The following is a 25,941-nucleotide window of genomic DNA, read 5'->3' as shown; positions in this document are numbered from 1 at the left end:
GTGTGCTGTATTCATGGTACCCGCCAAAAAAAAAAATTAAATTTGTTGTTTCTATACCATCCATCGCCAACATATATACACTGAAAATTGTTTTTTCACCATTTCGTGAATAAAATACTATTCCAAATTCCATGCGGAATAGTGTTTGCAAAATTCAAGCCATTTTCTTTATTAACGTTCAAAATTCTTTTCTACTATTTATACATATTTTCGCCCTCACAAAACTGTCGAAATTTCTCACCAATAATAAACACTGAACGGTACATCGTGGTGAACGATGTCTGATGTTGTTATTTATTTATTCATTAACAAAACCGTTGCGTTCTGTCGTAGCTGCATAAAGTATCTGCTAGTGTAAGTTTGTATTTCATGATTGCAATATCTGCATTTATTGAATCATTTTATATGTTTCTTTTTTAGGCAATGATTATGAACAATTCAAGCAGCTTGTAACTTATTTGGTGGCATATAAATTATCCTAAAACGAGGTTCATGCTCTTCATCTGTGTTTACAACTTTATTTTACAATAATTTCATTTTCTGGATGTTTTCTTTCCATTAACAATATAGTTTTTATTGTATTTTTTCATTAACATTATTCAACGACAAATTCCGCATAACGGTGCACGGAATGATTTTTTTTGTGTATTTTCTATTTAGCGAACGCTCCGGTTGATTACAATTAAAAAACGAATAAAAATAAGACTCAACTTATAGCACCTAGAACAATTGTTAAAAAATAATTCTCTTGTACGAGTTGATTTCTGTTTCAATACATCATAGTAGTATGGCAAATCGTTTATCAGTTTCTTCGATTGTTCAGGAGGAAAACTGCGCGGATACGTTCAACGTTGTTGTATTGTATTCGCTCTTCTTTGTGCTGGCAGCGTGACTCTTTTCAACGAGTTTAATTTTGTCGTTTTCTCGAATATGGCTAATTGAGAGTAGTAACAAATAAAAACGCTTATGTACTTACAGAAATATAAAGCAAAACTAAACATTAAGCTTAGAAGAGATTTGAAGATTCATGATATGCCTGGATTTCAATCTATGTCTCAGCGACAAAACAGCGCTAGAAGCCAGTTCTGTAGCTAGTAATATTTATGATACAAAGATGCTACCAATATTTGTGTTGATGTTCTGATTAGAGATCAGAATCTACCATGTATAGTTCGCTATAAAAAATTTGTAGACAAATAAAAAAAAACCCTGTAAATGCAACATTGAGTACATTCGTAATTTATCAATCGCAGAGCTAGCAACATGCCCCCGGATGCTACAAAATAATTAGGCCCTGTGTTGTTGGTTCACATTGTCTAACAGTTAAACACCATATTCTCTTGTGGGTCCTGTAATCGTGAGCGGTGATGTTTGGGAATATGTGTTTGTGGTATCAAGCGGTTTCGCTAAATAACATACTAAACATAATACTGACGGATGCAATAGTCAGGAAGGAGGAATCGATTATATACCGTTTAAGATAAATGCGATTAGGTTTAAGTTTTTGATACTGACTTAATTTTCGTACTGTTTGAATTGAGCAAATATTTTTTTTCTTCTTCGAGTGATTCAAATTGACGAATATGTATAATTGTATGTTGTTTATTTGGGGAGACATGCGGTATAGATTATTTTGATATTTTCATTGTCAAACTTGTTCACCTCAATGTGCAACAGCTTTTACATTTGCAAAAACATATAAATACCCTCCTTATAACTGTAATCCATTTACCGTAATGATTGATTATTTAATTGGTATTTTTTAAACGTATCATATTCTATATATTTTGTTCTGACATGTTAGCTAGGGTTTATATGTAATTCCATTGAAATGTATTTTCTGCTGGTTTAATTCACATTATTCGGATGTAAACGATAATTGACGCTCCCTTATTGTTGATCGCCATCTTACGTCGTACCTGCGAGTGAACTTATTTGCTTCAAATGCTAATTGATCGCTATGTTGTAACTGTTGCTTATTTGCATTTAGTTAAAATTAGCTCCTCCCTTGTTTGCACTGGTTCTTGGTTAACTTAAAAATATAGCTTGTACTTTCCACAGTACTAGTAAACTTCCTGTTCAGTATGTGTGAAAACTAGTACCGAAAAATTGCGTATTTTGGCAATATTTTTAAAACAACAACTAAATATCTGCTTCTTTTGGTTGCGACTGATATGCGTGAGTATGTATTTGTTTATCGGTAATCAAACGTTTCAATTAATCCTTTCGGGAAAATACGGTGAACTTTAGTAATTCATTTATGGGACATTCATCTTGTCTGTGTGTTGTAAGCTGCAGTGCCAACCGATGATGGACGGAAAATCAATTCAATTGTTCCACTTCCTATTGTATCCTCAGAATGAGGAGCATCTATTTTACTGAGATAAGTTGTACGTTTGGAAGCAATAAAAGCATTGAAATCCTGGTTGTTTATGTGAAATAGTTCTCACGTTGCTGATAGAGTGGCAGTGGTTCAGGCGGAGATTCAGTATCATCGTCATCTTCCATATCACTACGGTAATTGGTTTCCTCATCGTCGTCATCGTTTGAGCCACTATGTTTACGCCCGTTAGTTTTGAAGATGCCGCGTGTCTTCTTTAGTTTATTGATGCTGGAGGGAAGCACTGCCATCGAGTTTTCTGTTGTTTAATGTGAAATGGCAAATGAATGGGAAGTAACATAAATTACAATCTGTTCAATTTGTGCTTATTTGGGAATATTCAATAAGGTATTGATCAAAACATAAAACTGATCATTTAACATGCAAATAATATGTAATCTCAAATCAAATTACATGGATGAGATTCAAGTGTACAGTTCTGCTGAAATGTTGCTCTGTAGGGATACCTCGGACATTCTAATGAGCAATGTGAATGTCTAATGTGAATAAAATCTGTCAACCTGTCATGTGTATTGTGTTTTCTTTTTTCAATACAAACCTGTGTTGTGGTCCCTGGGTTTGTCGTCTGAATCAGTTGTTTGATGGTTGACACATAGTTTCAGTGTAGAATTGGCAAGCGTTGGAAAATATTCGATTTGTTTGATTGTTATGCATGATACACATTTAGATGGCAGTAGTATAAAGTATGTGGATAAATCAAATCAACACTGTTGTTTTAACATTCCTCAAACACACAAACTAGAAGCCGACCGAACATAATAGAGACGCATTCAATAAATAATAACAACAACAAATAAAATAACAGTGCGGCTGCTACTAGAGCACTACTTTTGTATATTAGTGGCATGGTACGGGTTACCTAATGGATGAAAAAAACGAAGATAACATAAATACAAAATCATAATACAAACTCATTTGATCAAAATCAACATGACGTGAAAACTGCGTTGTTGAATGAGAATAGAGTAAGCTAGACACAACATAATGACTGGCCAACAGGATGGAACCATTCACGGAGCGATCCACTTACCGGCCACTATTTTGCTCATCTGCATAACTTGCTGGGCTAAAATTTGATTCAGTTGAAGTAGGTGTTCTCGCTGTCTTTTCTCCGAACTTGCTGGTTGATTCGGGGATGTATCCTGTTAAAAAAGTTATTAGATAAAGTCTAGATACTTTGATAATCGCTACTAACATTTCCCGCGATAGGAGCTTCGGAGAGCATTTTCTTGATGGCTTCCACTTTCTCTTGGCGACGTAGTTTCTCCTCCGGTGACAACTCGGGTGTTTGCTCTGGAACGTATCGTTCTGGAATCAAAATCTTACTTGGAGCGGCCAGCAATTTATCGATTGTATGCTCTGAAATCTTCTCTCTAGGACCAATAGCTGATCGAACGACGTCCGGAGCATTAGATCGTGGTCTCAATGTCACCTCTAAGTCAACATCATCTCGAGCACGCCAGTTGATGTTCTGAAATGTAACTGCATTAGTATCTTCGCAATTGATAGTTACAATACACCTCACATTCTTATTCATATCATTCTCGCTCTGCATGATCTCCATCTGTTTTGCAGTGACGTGGTGAGGTGCAGTGTGATGACGACGTTTTTCCTTTGGAACAGATCGACGATGTTTGTTCTGTTGAGCAAGGTGTTCTGATTTCTGCCTTTGTCGCTCGCTAGTTGATACGTTACTGCTACTGGCCTGTTGTTTCTCCTTTCCATTGCCAGCCATTTCATGGATGATTTGTTTAGCAGCTTCGCTCTGGAACACAGGACTTTGTTCTGGAATGGTCAAACTTTGTATCGACTCTGTCTTATTTCGTAGACCCGGCATTTGGGAGCTACCCTCGATCGAAAAACTATTTGATTTGCTTGTTGGTGCCTTAACTTGACGATCACAACCGGAATAAAGATCTGCTTTGCGGTCGATCATTGACACCGGGTACGCATTGTTGCTATTTGCTGTCATGCTATAATAATCCTTGAGGTTATTCGAATACGTTTGAACATCCTGGTTCTGAATAAACGCCTCGTGAGTTTCGTATCCTCTAGGTAACGACCTAGATCTGTGGTAGTTTGTGTAGTCTTCGAATATCTGCGCTTCTTCCTCGAGCACTTGATCTAGACTATGTGTCGAAACGTTACTTCGATCTTTCTCACGATCTCTATGCCTTCGTTCCGATTCACGTTTCACAATCCTAACGGTTTTTATCTCTTGTTTGTCTTGGAATCCAAATTGACCTCCAGTAGGGTCCTCCAATAGCTCATCGCTGTCTACACTGTATGATTCGAAACTCTCCATGCGATCATGTTCGATTCTGCTCCCTATTGAACTTTGCTTATCGGATAGATTCAACGATGAACTGCTGTCATTTTTACCATGATCTTTGCTTACCAATGAATCCAGATCTGTTTCAACCCATGAAGTACGATGGGGTCGCTTTTTAATGTGAGATTTACTTTCTCCATTCTTGTTGATCTGATTGTACAATGTATCCGAATTGTCCGTAAGTTGACGAACCGCCTGACTAAGCTCCTGTCGTTGACGTTGCATATCCCCGACTAGCCTTTGAACTCGACGCAATTCAGATTCTAAAACTGCAGTTGCCGTGCCAACATATTGCCCATCTTGCCCATTTGTTAGTGTACCCTGTGATTCACGTGTGACACGCGATGCTTGAAGCTTTTGACGCAGTACAAGCAATTCTTGTTCTAACCGTGCGTTGTCGGCAACAGTTTTCTCCAGTTTCTGAAATCAATACTGTTCAGTAAACTAATGATAAACAACAGTTTAATTAACTAACCTTGGAATTTTCTGCCAGCAACAGATGCACCCGTGATAGCTCACGTTCTAGTGTGTGTTGCTGCTGTCGAGCAGCTTCTACCGCCACTGGAGGAGTATCTCCCTTCATTATTCTGGTTTTAAGACTCACAAGAGCGCGTTCAATGTCTTCCTTATCGCGCTGTAAGCTCTGTAATGTGCCAGATTCTTCCTGGAGTAATTGATCGATTTGATATAACTGCTGCACCTTTGACTAGGAGTGTGGTAATGAATCGTTTGAACGGACATATAATATTATGCTAAATCTTTTTCTTACCTGCAACTCAAGATGATTTGGACTGAGCCGATTCCACTGTCGTTGCTCTTCTTGTAATAAACGTCTCTCCTGAACCCGTTGATTGAACTCCAAGCGATCGAGCGTAGCAGATTCAGAGGAATTTGCCCTCTTCTTACCAGGAGCTCCACGGTACAACGTTCCAAGTTTGACCATATTGTCTACCAAATTAATTAGAGGTTTCTCCTTCTCATACTGCTTCTCCAATTCTAACAACTGTTTCTTAAGAACTTCTAAACGCGCAAGATTCTCAGCTCTAGTCGGTCCATCAGATATACGTATCGAATTCTGAAAGAAGGCATTGTTTAGCTTTCGTATGGGTTTATAATTTCAATCTACACTATCATGTTGGTGCGTTTTAATAGCGTTTTAGTTTTATAATTTGTGGCCAAAATATGAGTGTTGAAATGGGTAAAACCCTTCACCAATTTGTACATATGTGGACGGTTAATAAAATTTGGAATTCCCATTAAGCATTGGACTATTGTTAAAATCCCATCAAAATTCTTTCATCCGCAAAGCTTTCGTAACATAAATCGAATCTTTAGAGTAACCTGAATATCGTGTATATTTGTGCAACATTGCTCGATTGAGCGTGCCGTATTGCTGTTCTGTCGTCGCAATTGTATCAACAGCAAGACTAGTTCTTCGTGAGTACGGTTCAGTAAGTCCCCGGCGGACATTTCCAACGTCTGCGGAAAACATGGGTGATTAAGTGTGTTGGAAAATAGTATTTGCGTATTTTGGTTTTCAAAGCCGTAATCAGTATGGCAATAGACTTCAATTATCCCCAAGTAACTTACTCTTAGTTCGGTCCTCTGATGATTAGAAGTTTGTTGATCACGGTAAAGATGTTGATTGTTAGCGGGCCATTTTTCTTCGGGCGATTCTTGGCTCATAGCTGCTAAACTACGATCGATATCCTGCAACTGATAATGCTGTTGAAGGTTCATTTCTTGTGCTCGCTGTAGCTGTGCCTGTGTGTATAAATCATGGGTCGATTCGAAGCTGATATCTGGTCGAATGTATCGCTCCTGTTCCTGGTAGTAATATTCGGTTTGCGATGGATCATAATACGCATGCATCTTCGGGTCCTCTCGGTAGTCGGATGGATCTGGTTTTACTGTTAGCACGACCTTGTTGGTATTTTTAAAGTTGCGAACTGAAATAGAAGCTGGAAGAGTTAAGAAAAATCTAACTTAAAATACGAGGGTTGTCGTCGAATGCTTTGTTAGGATTGTTCAGTGTTTTGAATTGAGCAGTAATACGATATTCCGTTCTCGTTGTATTTATTGTTGTATTTACAAATCGTTTTATACTCAAAACATGAAATCATATTGAAGTTTTTTGTTGATCAAACATCTCTTAATCTGTATCTGTTAATTCTATTGTAACTTCAATCAAACATTTCTTGCTTGTTTGCTTGTAGTTGTGTTTGCTCTCTTGATAAATTGTTTCTTAGCTTTTTTATTAATTTACAATTAACCATAAATACAACTTTAGATTTGTAACCTTACCAAATTAATGGAATGCTTTATATGTATATCTTAGAAATCTATCGATCAACAAACTGTGCTTTCCGTCTTTATTTGCATTAGTGTGTCGTGTTACTGTGCTTTTTGTGAACATGTGCATCCGACGACGTTGCAAAGACATGACTGGACCCAGGACTTGGCGTGTATTCATTGCTATCGACCGTTGCGGAGCTAGCAGCTTCAATACTACTACTAGTACCAGCCAGCGAACTTGCCTTTGATGTACCTTTCCCAGCTTGATAGGTCCCATCTAACCCTAAAGAACCCTTCGTCCTCTTCAAGGTACTCTCTCGGCTGCTACTTGTCTCCTTACTAGATTGAGCTTTGTGTGATTCTCTACCATCTGCTTCCAGACTCTTGTTAGTACTATTGACCAGTCCACTAGACATTAGATCCCACTGTCGAATGTTTTCCCTATCAATGTCATACTTTGTCTCGTCTCGGAGTACCTCGTAAACATCTGACGGATTGTCAGATGAGGTTGAATCTGTTCTGTTTGTATTGCTAGCTAACTGCACATAGACATCATTTTCGTCACTGGAACTTTGCGCTTTGTGTTGCTTCTTCACAAGTTGAGTCTTAGTTAACAAGTCATCGTTGACATATGTCACGTCTCGTGTAATTGCCTTTCCCGCCTGCCGTTGCATATGTTTTCTGTTCAAAGTCGATAGCTTTGACTGTACGACCGATGATGCTGCTCCCAAGTGATCCAAACTTTCCATTGATTTGGCATGCATGTGTGACGCTCTTCGTAGATTATCTCTCCACAAACTGTCCTCTTCCCATAGTTGATCACCACTGGCTGACATATCCGTAGAAATATTCACACTGCTTTTCGAAGATGCACTTTGATTGCTAAGTGCGGCCAAAACCTGATTGCTACTGGCGCTATTACTGGATTTTAAAATCGATGCTAAAATTGACGTAGAATGGTTAATTTCCCCGTTCGCTCTCGAATTTTCCAACTGACTAGGCTTGTTGTTCATCAATTTGTTGCTGTAATAATTTTTACTGTTGGTCGAAAGCGATACTTCAAGCATTTTGTTTACATTTTTGTCAATCATTCTGTCAGACTCGTAAATATTTCGTTGATCTATTTCATGGTCCTTCTCGGCCGCAGTCAAAATATTTGCGGCCTTAACGTGACTTATCGGGTTATGGATATGAGAAATACCGGTTTTTTTCACTCCTACTTCTCGTTGATTATTTAGCTTCAGTGGTAGCTTTATTCTACTCAAATCGGTTAGTTTGGTTAAATCGGACATCGATGAATCTCTGCTATGAAGATCGGAATAATAGTAAGGCGCCGAATCGGAAAGGTTGCTATTGCCTCTACTGTGTACCGGTGTGGTAGTTTGTGTTAGATCAAACACTGTACAAGAACTTCTTTGATCTAAATCCATCGAGGACATAGTTGTAACTGAATCCACTATCTCAATATTGAGGTTACTTCGTCCGGCTGTTATCAAGTCTTCCGATTCACACCGAGCATCGTGAATCGAAAGATTTTTTTCTTTTAACGGCGATAAAGTTACCTTCTCGTGTGCTGCTACATCCTCTAATGAATCGTAAAATGCTTTCGCTTCATCATCTGTTCGATTTTCCGCTATGGGTTTGACACGTGGTTGAACTTTTACATTTTCGTAGTAGATATTGTTATCATGCCCATTTTGTTTGTTGAAGGTTTCCATCACTGGTAGATTAGTCAGGCTATCATTTATCCACACTATTCTACTAGAACTGGTCTTATCGGAGCTCAAATAAACGTTTTCCAAATTACCTAAATATTGATCGAAACTTGCATTAGATATCGTCTCATCAATCCCATAGCTTCCAAGAGTATGTATTTCATTCAGCGAATCCTCCGAAATAGGTCTTCGCTTGTTCTTCGTATGAATGTCCATCTTCGAACTACTTCTTCTAAGTTCAATCGATTCCGTTTCCGACAGTGATGTGGACGTTCTACAGCTGCCATCATCCCCGGGATCGACCTTCAACCTTCTATAGAGATCATAATCGGATGAAGTGTTTGATCCATCGTCATATCTCTCCGTATTATAGCAAGCGCCCAAGTATAGATTACTTTGTAAACTAGATCGATTCGACCCATAAGGATGCTTTCCGGATAGAGACTTACTTTCAATTGATCCGGAAAGACTTGTTTGGCTCGGTTGTCGATGATCGGCAGTATTCAGTAGTGACGAACGTGAATTGGACTTTGAGCCCTTGTCACGTCGTTTGACGGTATCGAAATTCTCCGAAAGAAAAATCTCGTCACTGTTGTGTTCGTCCAGGGGTATTGCAGTTGTTGGGATTGGTGGTGGTGAGACAATTTCACTGTCCGAGCTATCGATGCAGTCTCCGAGGGGTGTACTTGTACTCGCTCCCAAGTAGTAGGAAGCTGGACGGAATGTATCCGAAAGGCTGAATCTCGATCGTGCCGTTTTAATTTTATTTTGTGCTACGTCTTTTGCCGATTCATCGTCGGCATCGGAGCTATCATCACTTTTCAAGTAGCTATTGTTGGACTTCAGAATATCGGGTAAATCATTCCGTTTTGTTTTGCTGTGTTTCCGTGTTAGTGTGCCTCGATCGGTGTGCTTCTTTTTCAGTGTACTAGTTGCAGACTCCGATACTGTCTTTTTACTGGATCCAGGCTTGTCTAGTTTGTCTTTTTTCTCCAAACTGTTGCTGTGTAATTGAGAAAGCTCCATATATAAGGGTTCCGATTCAGTTTTAGCAGAGCTATTTTGAACCAAAATCATCTCGTAGGTCGATTTTAGATCATCTCCAAAAATACACTTTCCGCTCATTCCATTCGTCATTTCTATGTAGGTATTTTCGTCTTGAGCATTTATGTCCGCAGTGCTTTTCTGAATGGCGTTCAGAATATCCATCGCAGCTAGTTTTAGTTCAGAAGGTTCACTTTTCAGTACGGGTTTCTTGGGGGCCATTGGCATATAGAAAGATTGATTCTCGCTGCTGTCATCCATCATGTGTACGTTTTCACTGTCGTGCTGTTCCGTTTCTTCGGAAACCTCTGCTTCCAAAGCTTCATCCAAGTCTTGGTCTGTATACTCAAAGGATAACTCATCAGTGTCTTCGTCCGTCCGTAATTCTGAGTTTGGATCACCCGAATCAGTCATTTGTAGTACGTCATTTGTCTTTGCTGTATTTTTAATTGGCGATTTTATTATCGTACTGTGATCGTAAACTGGTACGTATTTTGAATCTGGTTCAAGTGGAAGCATTTTGTCTTTAAAACTACTACTTGCTAAAAGTTTGATTTTCTTCGTCTCGGATGCTGTAGTGATAGAGTTATTTTCGTAAATGTTCGAGTCATCGTCAAGAAAAGAAAGCCTATGAGAATTATCGACCATGTCACCATCGGAAGGTTCTTTAGAGATTAGATGGGACACATGAGCTTCGGATACAATTTCGCTAGTCTCTAGCTCTGCGCTCGCGGAAGTGGAAACATTTGGGGATGACCTTCCTGCCGGCGTATTTTCTGTTCCATCTAGGATTGGTAATATAATACAGATAATACAAAGTATAAGATAATGGTTGTGCGTGAAGTAGATATTGATTTGGTTTTGCTGGAAGAAACAGTTGACAACTACATACTTTTGTGTGGATTCAACGTTATTTGGCATATAGACAGATAAAGATATACCCCCAACCAAAAATAGTCAGTTCTACGGTTATAAGACAGCCGAAGTTAGGTAAAAATTAGAATATATCTCTTTCGTCGAATTAGAATCAGGATTCAGGATTTGCTTTTAGGAGCTATTGTCTCGTGTGTATGTGTTTAGTGTACTTCTGTGTACCAGCTATGCTTCGGTGACTGTCTGTATGCGAGTGATGAACAACGTATACGCGGCAGGAAGGTCATTTTTAGATCCATTCGCCAGTCCATTTGGTACAGGTACTAGAAAATTGACAGCAGAACGCAGTGAAAAGGAGCAAAATAAAATTACAAACTTTAAAACGAACAACCAGCTTTTCAAAGCAAATCCAGAATTTATCAGGTACAATTAGCTAAGAAGAAGAAAAGCTGAAATAAGGCAAGTATATTCAACAAGAAAACTAATGAGGACTATGATGTCCAGGGAATAGTAGCAAATTGGAACTGCAAACTCGAAAGGATTATGATGATTAGTACAATAAATTTACACTAGCATTAGAGATCTCGCTAACAGAACTCGACTGTCACATTAAAGTAAACTGTTCGATTATTGTTGAGCTTAAAAGAATCTATTATTGACAGGTGGCAGTTTCTTTTGAAGCGCCAGTCGAGTATTGGTTAGTTATTGATTTCAACTGAATGCGATTTAGAATAGGATTCTACAATATATTAAATTGAAACTGATAACAAAATTGGTTAACTTACCTTCATCGTCAGATGAGTAGCTGTTATACTCCAGGTTGGCTTTGTTTTCCGGTACCATTTGTGGTTGCAGCTGCTTACTTTGTTCTACATACGCATCCGTCGCCATTCCCATTTCCATCGATTTAGTTAGGAATGGATTGTTACCGGTGGAGTTAGGGGAACTGACACCACATATTTGCTGTTGTTGTTGTTGTTGCTGCTGCTGCTGCTGTTGTGAAATCTTCCGAGTTAGTGGAGATTGAAGCATACGCTGTTTCCATTCCAATAATCGTTTCATCGATTCTTCTCGCTTCCGCTCACCGTCTCTGATTGATTGATCTTCTTCTTTGCGGGGAAGACGCGCACTAGCCGATCTCAGAAACTGTTCTTGTTGGGAGGGATACTTTTTAAGGTTGTTCATCGTCACGCGCTGAACTCGAGGGACACTAGCGGAACCTTGTTGCAACTCATCACCATATTCGGATCGACCCACATAGTAACCGTCTCGAGGAACTGTCCCAGAATTGTTGACACCTAGTGAGAAAAGTGCGAATTATTGGACTGAACATATTGGACGAACATATAACACTTCTGTTCTTACTACTTACCTTGAGACTCGTCGCCGCGCTGTTTTCCGGACAGTCCTCCGAGATTCGATCTTTGTAGGTAGGATGCACTTTGCATTCGCATTTTTTCTGCGTAGCTTGCTTCCGAATAATAGTAGTTGTCAGGTGTACGGTTGATATCCAGACTAGATTTAGGTCGAGGTGCCCGAGTCGGCTCCTCCTTGAGCTTCGTCTTAATCGGATTTCGTGCTTCATAGTCGAGGAAATCGGCGGAGTGTGGCCGCGGAATGGTAGATTGAACAGGTCGAGCGCGCATCTGCACATGTTGCTGCTGTGCGGGCGACTGCTAATGAGTAATTTAGTGGAAATATTCAACTGCGAAGTATCCTGCGTAAACTTACCTCTAGATAGTTGGGAGTGTATCGCATGGGCATCGACGGATTTTGACTGTTGTTGTCGTAACGTAGAGGACTCATTGGTCGCTGGTATCCAACGGATCCCGTTACATCTTCTGCCATATTTGGAGGAAGAGATTTTGAAAGTACGGTCAAATTGTAGATATCTTCGTAGTCGGACATGTGTTTCTCCATGGCAGCTCGTGGTGGACCATATGTATCAGGTGTTCGTCGATCGGAACTCGGATGCATAAATGGATTAGTGTGTCGTTGATGCTGTGGAGTTTGCTGCATAGCAAGTTGCTGTAGTTGCTTTTGTTGCTGTTGTTGTTTAAGTTGATGCAGTTGCTGTTGTTGCTGTTGCTGTTGCTGAATAAGTTTTTGAATGTACAAGTCTCTCTCTATTCTCTTCGCATTACCGTAGATCGCATCGTTATAGTTCGGATCGTATGCTTGTTGTTCGTTGTATCCTCGTTTTGTTATCGGCGATTGGGAGTGCAAGAGATTTGGATTGTTAATCGCATCGGAAGTTTTCGATTGATGATTGTCACGACTTCCATAAATTGGTTGATGCTCTTGATCGTATCGTTCTGGCATATGTTCCGGACTAGGCGAAGAATAGCCCCCGTCATTGGCCCTTCGTGGTTTCGGTGGAGCATTCGCATAAAGTGGTTGAGCTCCACCACCATTATCAGATACTGGAGTTACGGGCGCTTGAACGCTTCCTGACTTGCAGGCTTGCGATTGGTAGGTTTGTATACCAGAGTCACTGTTGTCTCCACTGCGAGCATTATTCGATGGGGGACTTGCATCCGATTCGCTGCTCCCTTGCATCATAGTTGCTAAGGTGAGTGATCGAACCCAGGACGTCATTGACTCTGCTGTTTCCGCCGCAAACACAAATGTTCGCATGTTTGTGTGCTCACACTTGAAAGCAAATTTTCGATACACTTTGTCCTCAGGAAAACACGCCGATATTTTGTATGATGGCAGTAATACTGTACCCAGAAGTTTTTCCTCTTCTTGACTTTTATAGTAGTAGAGAATGTACTCAGATAGCACAAACCATCTTCTGCGCCATACTTTGAGCCCGTCGGAACCTTGTTTGTACAGCCATCCCGACATGGTAACCGGTGCATTAGAAGGCCGCTTCGTAACTGGAGACTTGAGCGTGTGAACCGGACCACTTTTTCGTCGTTCTAATCCATCATGCGAAGGAGAGGAAAGGGAATCCGAGTTGGGAGACTTTTGGTTCGGCGGTTGACTTTTCACACCACTAATTTGCGTCTGGCAGGCCTGATTTACCACTTGACCAGGATTGTTCTGCTGGATGATGATCTGGTTAGGTGCTGGCGATTGAAGATTGTTCGGGGTTTTCGGGTGAATGTGCTTCTGTTGAGTGGCCTGATAGAAAGATTCGTTTATTGGATGTTGATTCGTAGCAGTTGCGCCATAGTCATGGATATTCGGGTTGATAAGTTTCATTGGGCCTTGAGCAGGTTGGAAATGGCTAGTCAGGTTCAGACTTGATGGTGGTGCATTACGGTTTTGTTGTTGTTGTTGAAGTTGTTGTTGTTGTATCTGTTGGTGATGTTGTTGAGATAGATTTTGGAGCAAGTTTTGCTTAAGATGATAGTTGGGGACTGGTGGATTGAGTTGTTGTCTTAAGGCGAACGTCTGTTGCTGATGCGCTAGTGCCTCAGTGGCGGTTTTGATTTGAGCTTGAATCTTTTCTCGCTGCAGCTGCTGAAACTGAAGTTCCAGCTTTGAAAGTGGCGGTGGACTCGTATGAGTATGCTGAGATGGCCTGGGGGCCGTTTGGTACAGTCGCTCCCTTTCGCCACTGGCACTAGATGGGGAACTTGTTTGGTAAATTTGATCGAAGTGGTAATGACTTCCGATGGTATGATGATGCTGAGGTTGTCCGACATGGCTAGAGCTTGAGTATTCGCTAAGGTACAAACTGTTGTTGTTCGATTTGGGACTACTGCGTGCGCTGAGATGTTGTTGCTGCTGCTGCTGTTGTTGTTGTTGTTGTTGGTGCAGTTGTTGCTGTTGCTGCTGCTGCTGTTGCAAATGCGGGGGTTGTTGGGGTCGTATTTGGTGTGGGTAGTTGATCTGAGCAAAATTTGACGCAAAACTTTGATACTGAGGATGGTTTTGAAATACTGGTGAGCGATTGGGCCGATAATCGTTGCACTGTTGCTGAAATGCTGGAGGCTTCGTTTGTGGAATTGGTGCTAAATGTGAGTTGGCCTGTTGCAACTGTTGAAGCTTCTTGCTTTCCATTGTGGTGAACGTAGGCGGATCGATCCTGCAAGCGAGATTGTGCGTGAGGGAAAGTTTACCAATTAGTATTCATCACCAGACATTGTCATTGTCTCATGCTGGCTGGTATGGCTTACCAATCCCACAATTGCCAAAGACAGCTAAACATGTTGTGGCTTTTGCGGTAACGACACTTTACAAAACAGTTCTCTAGCTAGTATCTAAGCATGTATAACACTAATTCAAATTGACCGTGCATAAAGCTAGTAAAAATGTCTAATTGAAATTCCATCACATTTTTTTCTAAATATTACCATTTGCGTCAGAGCACTGGAATGCAAATGAAAAGGCGAATGCCAAAATGGAGATATAAATATGTATCCAATTGATTTCTCTAAACTGATTCGCATATTCGAAACAGACTGTTTTCAATCGTTTGTTGTAGAATATTAATGTACAATTCCTATCCAATTATGAGTCAACGCCCGCTCGGTGACCCACTTCAGTCACACTAGTTTGAACAATGTTGAAACCGAATATTTCCCATAATTTTTTCGTGCTGCTGGGAGTTTTATTGTTTCTACATTTTGCACATAAAAAAGAGTAATCTGAACACTTGAAATCGATCTAAAGTTCTTTTCAATGGAAATAAGCAACCAGCACTACCACGCAGAGCATCACTTGTGTAGAAATTTTTCTACAGAGCATAAATCGATATTATGCTGGCATAAGAAGCAGTAATATATGTATGGTGCCAAAGAATTTTCCGAGACTACTGCTCAGATTCATAATTTGAGATATCTCTTTGCGTTTAGGTACTGAACTATGCTCAACTCTAGCATTTTCGTAACTAGATTAACAACCGAAAATATCAACTATTTCTAGCTTTGCTATCGTTGTATGCTTTTGGCAAGATTTAGCTCACATCTTCTCCGGATTACACTAAACTATACTACGCGATTCTGTGTACGTATTTTCCTCACTCGCCGTCGAACTCACTGACTGACTGTGGCGGTGACGATGGCTATAATCTACTGAATGGACATTTGTGCCTGACTATCCGAAAGTATAGTAATGCCTGATGCTCTCATGTATTGCTCTCGCTCTCCTTTATGAGAAAGTCAAACGAAGACTACACTGAACAATATAGATTTTTATTTCGAAACTGTCGCTAAACCGTACATTGTATTCTGGGGATGGTCAGATGCAACTCTGTATAAAAAACAGAGACTATTGTTTTGATATTTTTTATAAAGATGGTTATACTGAAATAATTTGTTTGGTCGATTTCCAGTATATAAAAATCGGATGATGTTTTTTTTTAAATACAACATTGTCATAGTGTAATATTGCTTTATGATATACGTCACATAAATGTCACGTATTAACAACTCAGCAGTTGTTTATTATTTATAACTTTCGATTGCAACAACAGTCTTAAAAAAATAAATTGCTTTTTGGTCATCTCTGCTGCTTGATTTGTTCGTGAAAACATCATTCATCACATTGCAGCGTAGCGCTTCAATAAATGAACCGGATGGGGTGCGGAAGGCTAATGTCGCTTGAATGCATGTTGGGAAATACTGACATTATACATACATACAGAATCATATACATCCCGTCTGCGTTCTGTGAGCGCAGAACCTGTTTAGTGCTGATGAAGGTGGGGGAGCGGCCAAAAATAGCCGGAATTTTTGTGTCGACGGAGGGCGTGAATGCGAGCGCAAAAAGCGAACGGAAAAGGGAGAGTCAGCATAGAATATTTTTGTTTCGCGTATGCACACTATACACTGACTGGCGCGTGCTATTGAGGGTGGCACAAACTGCCGCGGTCGTCTGAATGCTACAGTTTTAATTTCAGGCTCCGGTTGTTATTGTTTAGCTTCACTCAGTACAATGCCGTCCACGATACCGATCGCAATGAAACTGGTGAGCGGTACGGGTTATGTAGGATTTATAATTGCACAGCATCGTGCAGGTAAGATAAAATTGAAACATTTAGTTGAATTATTAAACTAATGCATCCAAAAATTCAACACATGTTTTTAACTTGTTTCTCGGACATCTACTGCTCGTTTTCAAATGACGCCCCAAATCGCAAGATGAATAAACCTTAAGAATTTTGTTTAACGTTCCTTTTTTGTTTGTGAGAATCATAGCGATTTGAGCATATGTTTCTGGAACATGGCATGGCAACCATTGGCATATTAAAATTAGTCATTATTCCTAATCCAATAAAGGTGTCGAGAGCAAAATAAAGATCGTATGACAAGAGGTCAATAATATTACAACAAAATTTCATGAAAACTGCACTTTAACCCATATTATTATGCTTCGTAATAGAAACTGCACAAGCTTTTTGTGTCATATTGGTAGCAGATTAAAAAAAAACAACATGGTTTTGTTTGTATTTTCTCTAACTAAATGACCAGCTTTAAGTTACTATATTCAGTCATTATCTTTAATTCATGAAATTCTGTTAATCCTAAACATTTACATTAATTTGCTTCGAATATTATAAAAGCCAAAACTTATCACGAAAACGTGGTACTCGAATCTAGCCAAAAAATGTCCACAATTAGGGCAATAATTTAATCGATAGTACAGCCATGGGCAGCTAACGTACAACGTCGATAATCGTTGCAACCGTTCGTAAATTATGAAAATTAGCACGTCATTCGACAATAATTTATCGATCGAATCAAGCTCATTTAATGTTTAGACGGAAAGACATTGCAGTTCGGAGTTGTTGTGATTTAAGTTTTCCCCAAAAAATAATCACCTAATAACACGCCGCGTGTATTTGTTCGGAGATATAAACATGATCATAATAATCGCATCGCCGAACGAGAGTGAAAAAGCAACAGTAACACCTTTTTGTTCGGTGTGCTATAGTCCACTTCCCTCTTATTCAATTTCGTTTATTGGATTTTATGTGACGGTTACGTTTGAAGTTGAGCATACGAAATTATTATAATGTTCTTGTTTTGTTTTGCTTTCTCGTCCACTACAATTAACAGACAGTGCAACTTGGATGAGGTTAAATTTTTCAACCTGCAATAGCTTGAATTTGACCGTGAAAACTTGATGAGTTAGCTTATAATAACTCCACGCTTTGATAAGCTGATTAATTCAGTGACCTTGTCGTTGAAACATTGTTTGCAACGGTTCAGTTATCGTTTGAAGTAAGGGTCATGGATCTCTTGTAGTAAATACGCAACAGTTCATTCATTTTTGCTGGGCCTGAATCGACGGTTGTCTCGAGTACTTCGACTGCTGGTGCACCAGAGTAAGAAAGACGGGAAAATAACAACTCTCATCTTAGGCCCCGTCTTTTGTGGTGTTCGTTTTCTTTTCCCCTTTTAAGATATACACACCGAATATGTTTATTTCACTCTCTTGACTCTTGAGGTGGCTCTTGTGAACACATATGAATACTAAAACCTACCTTTTTCACTCTGTATAAGCCTGAAGCATTCCTTTCAAACTGATGTCGATGTGACTGTACATGTTATGTTAGTATTTAACAAAGTCACTGGCCTATTTAATATCTTTTTCATGATAAATTGTTTGACTCATTACCCTTCCACTATTGCACTTTTGGCGCATCATGACTAAACTTTCAGTCAGTTTTAGAATCTGAGTAATCACTCCGTGATCTTCACAAATTTTTTCTAAACTTTTAATTATTCTAATTAGTACGCTTCGTCTTATAATCACCATCATTTTTTCAAACCATGTACGATCGGGATCAGGGAGATTACCCAGAATAAACTTGCATTTGCATGCTCAATCACTTTGCACAATATCGAATATTTTTCTTCGATTTATCAAATATAAATCTAACATGCTAATGGAGAATTTTTTTAAACGTGTCACTTGCCACCAGCTAACAGGTAATACCAAACCACATCACACACAGTTCAAGTCGTTGTCGTCGTCGTCGTCGTCGTAGCTTTGGCTGATTGGGCTTGGGAAGGTAGCAAACAGCGCACAAGAGAGGTGAAAAGAAACCGTAGTGTAACCGTATACGCACCAAATTCCGTCAGCAGCCGTTGTTCAACGTAGATTCATCTCCGCAGTATGCCGGCATTCGATGCCGTGCCTGTATAATTTTATTTTTATTTCTTCTTATGGGCTTTATCTTCACCTTCTTCTTTCTCCTCATATATGGCAGCATAACACTCCTCTATACACAAGCACTCCCCGAGCTACAGGCAGCAGGCTTAAAAGCTGGACGACCGGGCTGACGGAGCTCTACACTTTTCACATCTGATACAGCCGAACACGCAAACTAAACTATCTATGCTTCGTTTCCAAACGAGTTTTCTCCACCTTCCGAAAGGCTCAACTCTCAACGATCAGCAGGCCAAACTGAGTCATTCATTCACCAACCCTCCTTTTTGCTGCACGATGGCTTAACCATGTTCATTCCGATCAAGTTGGCTATGTATGAGGCGGCGGTGGAGAGTTGAGCTTAATCGCACTACTAAATCGAGATCCCAGTCGTGTCTCCTACCGCCATCATCATTGAATCCAGTTTTAACTTGTATTGGTAATTGGTGAAATGGCGTTTATCTCATAACTGTGACTATGACAAATTGTTAAATCGATAATTTCCTTTAAAATTTCTACCGAGACCATCATATTTTCACACTGCCTATTACATTGTCTTCTGCGTCGCACACTTTTGTTTCGTTCCTCACTCTATGTTTCACAAACTCAATAATAAGAAAATAGCCCGAGCCCATGGGTCACTGTCACCACATTGGACATTTGTTAGTTCACCACTGAATAACCGACCGCTCAAGCCTTCGTGTGATCCGCGCATAAGTTTTTCCCCACCTGTTGTGTTTTGTTCTGCGCATACATACGAGTTGATCGCACACATTTTTACTTCCTTCTAAACGAAAAGATAGTCGTATCTGAGTTCCACTCTTAACAGCAAAGGAAGTAGGGTAGTGAACGCGAACCGATTTATTTGCGGCCCCCAGGAATTCTTCAAACAGTAAACAAACCTCGACATTGCACGTCGGCACGTATTTTTAGCTTCAAGAATAAAAACAAAAATAGATCACCATCCACTTCGGGTTGCTACAGTACAACTGACAGGTAGTCGGGTTGGGATCGCTTCTCGTTGAGTGGATCTTTCGAAGGGAAGGCTACTACCACAGTCTAACGATCGTATCATGTTTAACCTCTCTTTAAAAATTCTTACGTTGTTCAAAAGAGAAAATTTAATTGAGATTTGTCTGAATGTAGGTTATAATTCGTTTAAACCTAATAAAATGGTACGATAACACTCACTATTTTTGGTGAACGAAAAATATTTAAATATGTTTAAAAATATAATTATGTATATTAAAATGATGGTAAATGTTTGCTACATCGGTTAAGACAAACAGAATGTCATTTCAACCCACGTTATGGTTATGATTTCATTAAGGCAATTCTATTTTTGTTATTAGTCATGTAGCCTGGTGCAGATTTCCTTGAAAAAAGTTAGGCACTGTATTTTGAAGCTCACACCGGTAAGGCAGCTGTTCTACCCGACATGAAGATCCTTTTCGTGTGCATCGGTAATTCAATAAGTGGCAGCTGGTTTAGGATTTACTGAAGTTTAATTTGCCCGCACCATCAGGAAACTCCTGCCGATCGCCAATGGCAGAAGCAATAATGAAGGATATTGTGCTGAAAGAAGGTCTTGACTGGATCATTGATAGTGCGGCTATTGCTGACTGGAACGTTGGCTACTTACCCGAGGATCGTTGTTTGGCAGTTTTACGGGAGAATGAACTTGATTCGAATCACATTGGCAGACAGATTTCGCAGGAAGATTTCGCGCAGTTTGATTACATTTTCGGGATGGATGAGAGTAATTTGAGCGACTTGCAAACCTTGGCACCGAAGAATTGCAATGCTAGGATAGAGCTTTTGGGGAATTATAGAATGAAAGAGTTGGATAAGATTATTTTCGACCCCTATTTCGTAAGTACTGCTTGAGATTATTTAACAAACATTTATTTTATTTCACAAACAGGAACAAGGTATTCATAGCTTCAGAAGATGCTACGACCAAATTGCGATATGCTGCAGAAATTTCATTCGACAAAAACGTACAAGTACTTGAAGTGATAACTCTAAACAGAAACACAATCATCGGAAATAAATTTCCCCGATACCAAATTATCCACAAACCGATCCCATCTTAGCTGCAGTATTTGCGCAAACTGTTGTCTTTCTTGCGGCGTTAGTGAGCTATACCTGAAATAAGTATTATTGTTTGTATATGTTGATAATTAATTTATACCTAGTTACCGAACCGAATCCCATACAATCTGCTTGAGAAACCCGATTCCAGCTGAATTTGAAGCGATTGCCATGAATGCATAATAGAAATCGTAGCTGATTCCTTTGCTATCCCAAAAGCCTGGATCATCGCATGATATAACAATAGGGACGCTTTCAGACACATAAAACACCGCCGGATGATTTCTGAGATCGTCTACCAGTCGTAGCACTTGGTTGGACAAAGGGCATACTTCAAGTGCAATTCCTTTACTTTTCACCGCCCGCCAAAGCGCAGGATGTTTGTACAAAGAGTAACCATGGCCGATTCGTCGAGTATTCAGTAGGATGGCGTCCACCAAGTTAAGATCTGCCTCGGTCCCGTACCCATCTTAAATAAGAAAGTAAGATCATTTTGTTATTATTAATACAATGAATACTAATTAATCAGTTATACTAGTTTCTCCTGCATGGAAGAAGTAAGCGGTCGTCTTTTGAAATGTGCGCAGTCCATCCATAAATATGGTCAATGGTTGGTTGATATCTTCCTGTCCAACTAGATCAAATCCAATCACAAAGTTAGGAAATTCCTCGCTGCTAAACAAAATCTGGTTATTAAAGAAACCGTGTGTTTTTGTTAATTTTACTTCAATCTGGCGAAGGTGTGCAGTTGATCCTGTGCTGCTTTACTGTCCATCCCACGATGTTTGGAATAAATAATTTTTGCTCCTATAAAATCCGGATTGGTTTCTTTGAATGTGTGCACAATATTCCTAACGATTTTTGCAACTTCAAACTCGTCGTATACTTTGTCAGTCGCATCGTACAATCGCGATAGTGACATTCGTAACTCGATATAGAAGACATTATCCTCATAAAACTCTTTCAAAAGCTGTGTATGAAAAGCCTCAAAGAAGGGTTTGTAGGAAACCAAATCCTTAACAGCTGAAAACATTTGTTCAAATTCATCCCACACGTTGTTGATAGATGCATGCATCAGGTTGGGCTTGCGGAGTTTGAGATTTATTAGTGATTCCAACCAGAGGTCAAAAGATTCTGCTGTACCATTTTCCTTTCTTAGTTGTTGAATACTTCTGACAGATTCTTGCGGACAAAATTTTGATGTCCTGAAAAAATAATAATTGCCTTTGTTTCCTAATTTCGTGAAATGAAATTTACATACCTTGTAGTAAAGTAAAACTTGCCGTTTATTTCACAAAGTTTGGCTTCCGGTTGGTATGTCAGGTTTTTAATAATCCATTCCGAGCTAACCGCTGCCACGTTGTGCAGGTGTAACACTGAGCCTTTCGGAATCTCCTTTATAATTTTGAAAACGTCACTTTTATCAATCAAAGGTTTTGCACGAAAAAAATGCATTCCTGGAGCATACGATTCGGGATTAACCGATGCCTCAGTAATGTAGTGATTTTTAAAATTTAGCAATATTTCGTTGGCTTGAGATTCTTTTGCTGTTAGAAATGCATGTCCACCAGTAGCGTACTTTTGCTCGGCATCTATTATTGCTTGGCGTTTGTTATTATAATCTTTAAAAAAGGAATCAGCTTGTATTATTCGTTTAATGTTTCAAGAAGAACCTTACCAATGGCTGTAGATTTAACGTACATTGTGCACAACGAAACTATGATCAGTTCCCCAATCATTTCGGTCAATGATTCAATTGAAACTAGCAACGGTAACGCAATTTGTTGTGAGGCGAGAAAGTGGTAGTAACTCTCAGTTCATGCATATTGAAACACATTTCACGCCATTCATTTGAATAGGATTTCTTTTTCCTTCCAGTGAAGAGTGTTGGTATTCTTTTATATCAATGAATAAATATTTAAAGAGCTGTTTACGAACGTCAATCGGTTTGACAAATGGAGTTTATTGATTTATTATTATTTACTACGTTCACACTCCTGTTCACTAACGAGTATTAGTTATAAAACACTGAATTATTCTGAATTCTTCGCCGGTCTAAACCATCCGTGTAGACATTTGGGCACCGGTCCCGGAGTAATGAATTCACTTCTGGCAATTTCTGTAAATGACTTTGCATCAAGTATCAACAGACCGACGCGGTTTTCTTCTTCTCTGCCCCAAACCATCACAGCTAGCACAACACCGTCGTCCTCGGACTGGGGATCCGGGCATGGTACAAAAATTGGTTCACTGGGATAGACATTGTATTCGCACCATGTCTGTTTAGTATTATTAACCACGTCCACCTTGATCAGAGTTCCTGGATTATTCGCATCCACGTCCGAGCTAATGGCATAAAAGTATCTATATGCTCGACCCAAATGCTGTTCGTAGAAAATTCTAGGTGTCTCGCATCCGAGATCACACAAAAGTTCAGGTTTGCAAAACACCGTTGCATTCGGAATTACGTACGCTGTGGCTTTGGTGTTTTCAAGTGTGACCAAATTTTTTAGCGTTAGACCGTCATTACATTGTTCTTGGTTATCATTACCATCTTCGCTTACAGAAAGTCTCTTAAATAAACTCGAAAAGGATCGTGATATGGAGAACATACCAGAAGAGCTTTTCAAGGTATCCTGATAGTTCAATGGTAGAACGAATCGTAGCGGTCGCCCGCGAAACATTCTGGCATAGTCCGGATTTTGTTGCATATTTTTCATTGTATCTATATACATGCAGTTCAGCATTGAAGGATCTTTGTAACAGCATATATCCACTACTACGTGATCATCTTTCTCGTACTGATTAATAATGTGTAGATAAAAAAAGGGTTCCGCATGGTAAGTGTGTTTCAATTCACCAGTATCACGATCCAGTAGATAGATATAAGTTTGCTCGTTTTCATACCACTTCAATGAGGATGCCATCGGTTCGTTCATCATTTGATTAACCAGCATAGATGGAACGGAAACACTAAGTGGTTGCTCGACCACAATGAAAAAGTTCTCAGTAATTCCGAAAGTATGCATGTATCCTGGATGAAATCTCCAACGCGCTGGAACCGAAGCTACAATGTGGGCGTTTTCGAACATGTCTTCACCGTTCGGGAAACAAATAATTGTGTAGGTTGGGCCCGTTTTCGTTACCGAGCAGCCTAGGTTGTACACCGTTCCGTTAGACATAACATGCGGATGAGATGTATGATTTACGATTCCTACGTAGTCAGAAACGTTAAGTTTCGAGTCGGTGTTCAGCGTTTCAGGATCGATCTTATGAATGATTGGACTTTCAGTGAATGCAAAGTACTCGTCACCAAAAGGATAAATTGAGATCATCGCATTGTCCGAATTGTTCTCGCCGGGTTTAGAAAAAATGGAACTGATCCTGGAAGGTTGAAAGAAATTATTTCCCTTGTTTATAGTACCTAATGGATTGAACTAACTTGTGAAAAATCGTTTGGCACGGATCAGGAACTGCCTTGGTTCCAAACTCGGTAACTACGATACGCTTGGCAGCTGTATTCTTTTTGTATGCATCAGATTTTAAGAATCGACATTGATAAGATACTTGACCATTTTCAACATTAAATCTGGAATCATCTATACCATTTCTAAATAGACAAGTAATGTAACGCATATAACACGAACCTGTGTAATAGAGCTGAACTATCAAATAAGTGATTGAAGGTCATATCGCCCACTTTTAGACTTCCTGGACCATTCCGCAAAAGACTTCCATTCAACCAATCCGGTATCACCCCAATAACTTCACCTACGATTGGTTCTACAATTTCCTGTTCGCAAGAGCGTAACCAAACGTTTACATCACAATTCGGATAGTAGTCCTTCTTTTGTTCATCTTCTTCCACGTCACTCACCACCGAACTAGCAGTACCCGAGGATTCTGCGTCAAACTGCAATTAGTCATAAAGTATTTTAGAATGGAAAAATAATTGTTTTTCCAATTTTCACCATCGTAAATTTCAATTGACTGTCTTTGTTTTTCGAATACACAATACTAGTGGGTGTAGAAAATGGGTTCCTGGTAAAAACTGGAATGGCTCGATTTGTTACTTCAAATGCACAACCTTTATCCTCTTCATCAACTTCGGGAGGAACTGGTGTTGTACACATGCTCACACTTCGCGTTGAACATGCCGATGATCGGTCAGATATAGGAGTGAATCGACCGTTGATCGTTAGAAAATCCATATTGAACACTTTTCCAACATCCGGGCTGGGACAAGGAGATTCCATGACGACTAATTCTGGCTTTTCTATTGATATATCCATGCTGTTCGGCTACTAAACAGTGTTGAAGGCAAATTGTTTGTAAGCTTTAGTTTCATCAGAACGTTGCTTTTATACTGAAAATGCGTTTTCACCTATCACTTGGGAGTTGTTTACACTCAGGAAATTATTTATTTAGGAGTTATTAGTATTCCCCAACCAGTCTCTTCCTATGCTTTTTTGGAGTGCATGAGAGGTAAATTAAAGGACATATTCTCTTTCGTTTTTGTCTGTGTGCACTATTGAGGATTCCTTGTTCGGATGGACGAACTACGTCGCGCGAATAGAACGCGAATGTTTACTCACGTGCTTTGAGCAGCATGTTTGTGGCTATTGCATAATCTCATACTTTCTCTTACCTTATTTCTAATATCCATTGTCAGTCTCTAGGGCTTACGATGTAGTGTATCCATTGCATCACTATATCTGCTCGAAAATTTTTGTTTTCGGTGAACCCCATTCTAGGCTGCAGTAATCAATTATCGTAAGTTGTTTCAGCGATGTGTACACAACACCGGATGGTGAGTTAAACCACACACTACTTTCCATCCGATTGCTGTGGGGATAGTAGATCCGACGTATGATTGTGACCAAAGGGGGACCGTTTTTTATATTGATTTGAATGGTGACATTGCACACTGGTCTAGAACGCAAATTTAACAGGTATTGTAGCATGTTACTGAAACTTAATCACTTTTGAGCTGTTTAGCATTTATTAAAAGTCATATTCCTAATATTACCATTCTTTTTGATCGAACATTAATTGGCTCTTATTTGATTGAAATCTGA

At 39.6% G+C, this 25,941-nt stretch overlaps 4 protein-coding genes across 19 annotated transcripts; 1 reads left to right on the top strand and 3 right to left on the bottom strand.

The window, feature by feature from the left end:
- Positions 1-263: 263 nt before the first annotated feature.
- LOC131676556 (putative mediator of RNA polymerase II transcription subunit 26) lies at positions 264-19,523 on the bottom strand. 11 transcript variants are annotated; one of them, XM_058955665.1, is made up of 14 exons: positions 15,579-15,724; positions 14,791-14,983; positions 12,392-14,699; positions 12,033-12,336; positions 11,446-11,958; positions 6,324-6,694; positions 6,075-6,212; positions 5,503-5,808; positions 5,209-5,439; positions 3,927-5,153; positions 3,597-3,872; positions 3,432-3,543; positions 2,940-2,966; positions 264-2,639 (listed from the first exon to the last, which is right to left on the bottom strand). In XM_058955665.1, exons 2-14 carry the CDS (start codon positions 14,820-14,822, stop codon positions 2,431-2,433), a joined length of 6,054 nt encoding a protein of 2,017 aa, XP_058811648.1. In that variant the 5' UTR covers positions 14,823-14,983; positions 15,579-15,724; the 3' UTR covers positions 264-2,430. The 11 variants fall into 11 exon arrangements, with proteins under 11 accessions (XP_058811648.1, XP_058811645.1, XP_058811650.1 ...); XM_058955662.1 differs by having other exon boundaries at positions 6,075-6,694; positions 15,579-15,725; XM_058955667.1 differs by lacking the exon at positions 6,075-6,212.
- A 102-nt stretch (positions 19,524-19,625) lies between these two features.
- LOC131676564 (low molecular weight phosphotyrosine protein phosphatase 2-like) lies at positions 19,626-20,834 on the top strand. 2 transcript variants are annotated; one of them, XM_058955682.1, is made up of 4 exons: positions 19,626-19,765; positions 20,122-20,232; positions 20,295-20,641; positions 20,694-20,834. In XM_058955682.1, the coding sequence occupies exons 2-4, from the start codon at positions 20,208-20,210 to the stop codon at positions 20,781-20,783; spliced, it is 462 nt and encodes a 153-aa protein (XP_058811665.1). In that variant the 5' UTR covers positions 19,626-19,765; positions 20,122-20,207; the 3' UTR covers positions 20,784-20,834. The 2 variants fall into 2 exon arrangements, with proteins under 2 accessions (XP_058811665.1, XP_058811664.1); XM_058955681.1 differs by lacking the exon at positions 19,626-19,765 and having other exon boundaries at positions 19,849-20,232.
- LOC131676562 (adenosine deaminase 2-like) lies at positions 20,653-22,674 on the bottom strand. 2 transcript variants are annotated; one of them, XM_058955678.1, is made up of 6 exons: positions 22,542-22,674; positions 22,125-22,485; positions 21,589-22,068; positions 21,399-21,538; positions 20,972-21,332; positions 20,653-20,917 (listed from the first exon to the last, which is right to left on the bottom strand). In XM_058955678.1, the coding sequence occupies exons 1-6, from the start codon at positions 22,600-22,602 to the stop codon at positions 20,794-20,796; spliced, it is 1,527 nt and encodes a 508-aa protein (XP_058811661.1). In that variant the 5' UTR covers positions 22,603-22,674; the 3' UTR covers positions 20,653-20,793. The 2 variants fall into 2 exon arrangements, with proteins under 2 accessions (XP_058811661.1, XP_058811662.1); XM_058955679.1 differs by having other exon boundaries at positions 21,399-21,535.
- Positions 22,675-22,792: 118 nt separating this feature from the next.
- On the bottom strand, positions 22,793-25,821 carry LOC131676557 (carotenoid isomerooxygenase). Of its 4 annotated transcripts, none has more exons than XM_058955670.1 (4): positions 25,512-25,821; positions 24,511-24,776; positions 24,306-24,452; positions 22,793-24,247 (listed from the first exon to the last, which is right to left on the bottom strand). In XM_058955670.1, the coding sequence occupies exons 1-4, from the start codon at positions 25,527-25,529 to the stop codon at positions 22,897-22,899; spliced, it is 1,782 nt and encodes a 593-aa protein (XP_058811653.1). In that variant the 5' UTR covers positions 25,530-25,821; the 3' UTR covers positions 22,793-22,896. The 4 variants fall into 4 exon arrangements, with proteins under 4 accessions (XP_058811653.1, XP_058811652.1, XP_058811651.1 ...); XM_058955669.1 differs by lacking the exon at positions 25,512-25,821 and adding an exon at positions 25,003-25,372; XM_058955668.1 differs by lacking the exon at positions 25,512-25,821 and adding an exon at positions 24,835-25,368.
- Between the last annotated feature and the right edge of the window lie 120 nt (positions 25,822-25,941).

The sequence above is a fragment of the Topomyia yanbarensis genome, chromosome 1 (genome assembly GCF_030247195.1).
Source record: "Topomyia yanbarensis strain Yona2022 chromosome 1, ASM3024719v1, whole genome shotgun sequence".
Classification (NCBI taxonomy): Eukaryota; Metazoa; Arthropoda; class Insecta; order Diptera; family Culicidae; genus Topomyia; species Topomyia yanbarensis.
Note: the sequence above shows the minus strand (reverse complement) of the source record. Positions and strands in the feature narration are given on the sequence as shown.